At 46.7% G+C, this 1,329-nt stretch overlaps 1 protein-coding gene across 1 annotated transcript; it reads left to right on the forward strand.

The window, feature by feature from the left end:
- Nucleotides 1-4: 4 nt before the first annotated feature.
- LOC107736238 (activity-dependent neuroprotector homeobox protein-like) lies at nucleotides 5-1,271 on the forward strand (the record flags this gene model as incomplete). The annotated part of the gene is made up of 1 exon (XM_016547703.1): nucleotides 5-1,271. A coding segment is annotated over one exon (1,032 nt), but the record flags the coding sequence as incomplete, so codon positions are not given.
- Between the last annotated feature and the right edge of the window lie 58 nt (nucleotides 1,272-1,329).

Below are 1,329 nucleotides of genomic sequence, written 5' to 3' on the forward strand. Positions count from 1 at the left end.
CATCCACTGCCTGGGAGTGTACACTAGCAACATGACTGCTTCCACTATCACGCTCCATTTGGTGCACTGCCGAGGTGTTTGTCAGACCCCTAAAGGCACCAAGCCCATCACGCCTGGACTGCGCTCACCTGGAGCTGGGTCTCTCAAACGTGAGTTAGTCACCCCAGATGCATCTGACCCCAAGAGAAGGAAGATGGTAGACCAGTCTAGGTATTACCCTACAGTCTTTGTTGAGAAGCCAGAGGAGCCGGTCGTGTTGGCATTGGATCCGAAAGGTCATGGTGACGAGTCCTATGAAGCACGGAAAGCTTTCCTTACAGCGTATTTCAATCGACATCCCTACCCTTCCCAACGGGAGATCGAGAAACTTGCTGCAAGCCTCTGGTTGTGGAAGTCCGATGTCTCGAGCCATTTTGCCAACCATCGGCGCTCGTGTGACCGAGACTTAGACTCCCGCAAACCTGTTGTGTTACTAGGCTTTAACATGCGGGCAGTAAGCCAGCTCAAGCATGACATGAGCTTTGATGCCAGCTGGCTGTTTGAAGTCAACGACGACGAAAAAAGTGGATTCTCAAGGACCTCAAGATTTAGGCTGAAGTCTCCTGTTGGTTTCTCTACAGACTTCAAGGGGAAAAAGCAGCCATTAAACACTGGACAAAGTAGTCAAAGCAACTGTGCCTTCAAACCATGCCCTGGATCATCCTCAGAACCTATTGCCATTGACTCTGACAGTGATTCAGAGCCAGAAGTGATGCCTAATGAAAATCTTAATCAACAAACTGCAGCGTTAAGGCCTTCAGTAGTTCAGTCCCACACAAAAGGGACATTGCTGCGAGAGAGCTTCCCTTGCGAAAGAGATGTCAGGGGGAGTAGAAGTTCTCCCAGACTTGGGCCAAAAAGTCTAGATGGCGCCGTTTCTAGTTCCAGTCCTGATGAGGCGACCTGGTCTGGCAGCATGTCTTCTAAAGAGAGCCACTACAGACCAGCAGGACGATTCGAAGTGAAGGGGAAGAAAGTTGGGTTGCTTGGTAGATGATGACTTATGGTGACAGTCCCCTTTCTCTTCTATCTATTCATGCTCAGATTTGTAGGTCAGAGCTTTTACCTCACATTTGGCTGACATTGAACATTATGATATGAACTGAGTAAAACATGTAAAGTTGGAGGAGTTACACAGTTTTACTGAACGTACTGTTTACTCTCAAACAACTCTGCTGTCAAAAAAGCAGAAAAACTAATATACTGTATACTGTTTTTTTTTTTCCAACCGATCCATAGTCCTTGGTGAGTTTTTTTTTCTTTTTCTTTTTTTGTATACTGTTCTCTGTA

Source organism: Sinocyclocheilus rhinocerous, unplaced genomic scaffold (genome assembly GCF_001515625.1).
Source record: "Sinocyclocheilus rhinocerous isolate Xijiao unplaced genomic scaffold, SAMN03320098_v1.1 C36581191, whole genome shotgun sequence".
NCBI classification, from domain to species: domain Eukaryota; kingdom Metazoa; phylum Chordata; class Actinopteri; order Cypriniformes; family Cyprinidae; genus Sinocyclocheilus; species Sinocyclocheilus rhinocerous.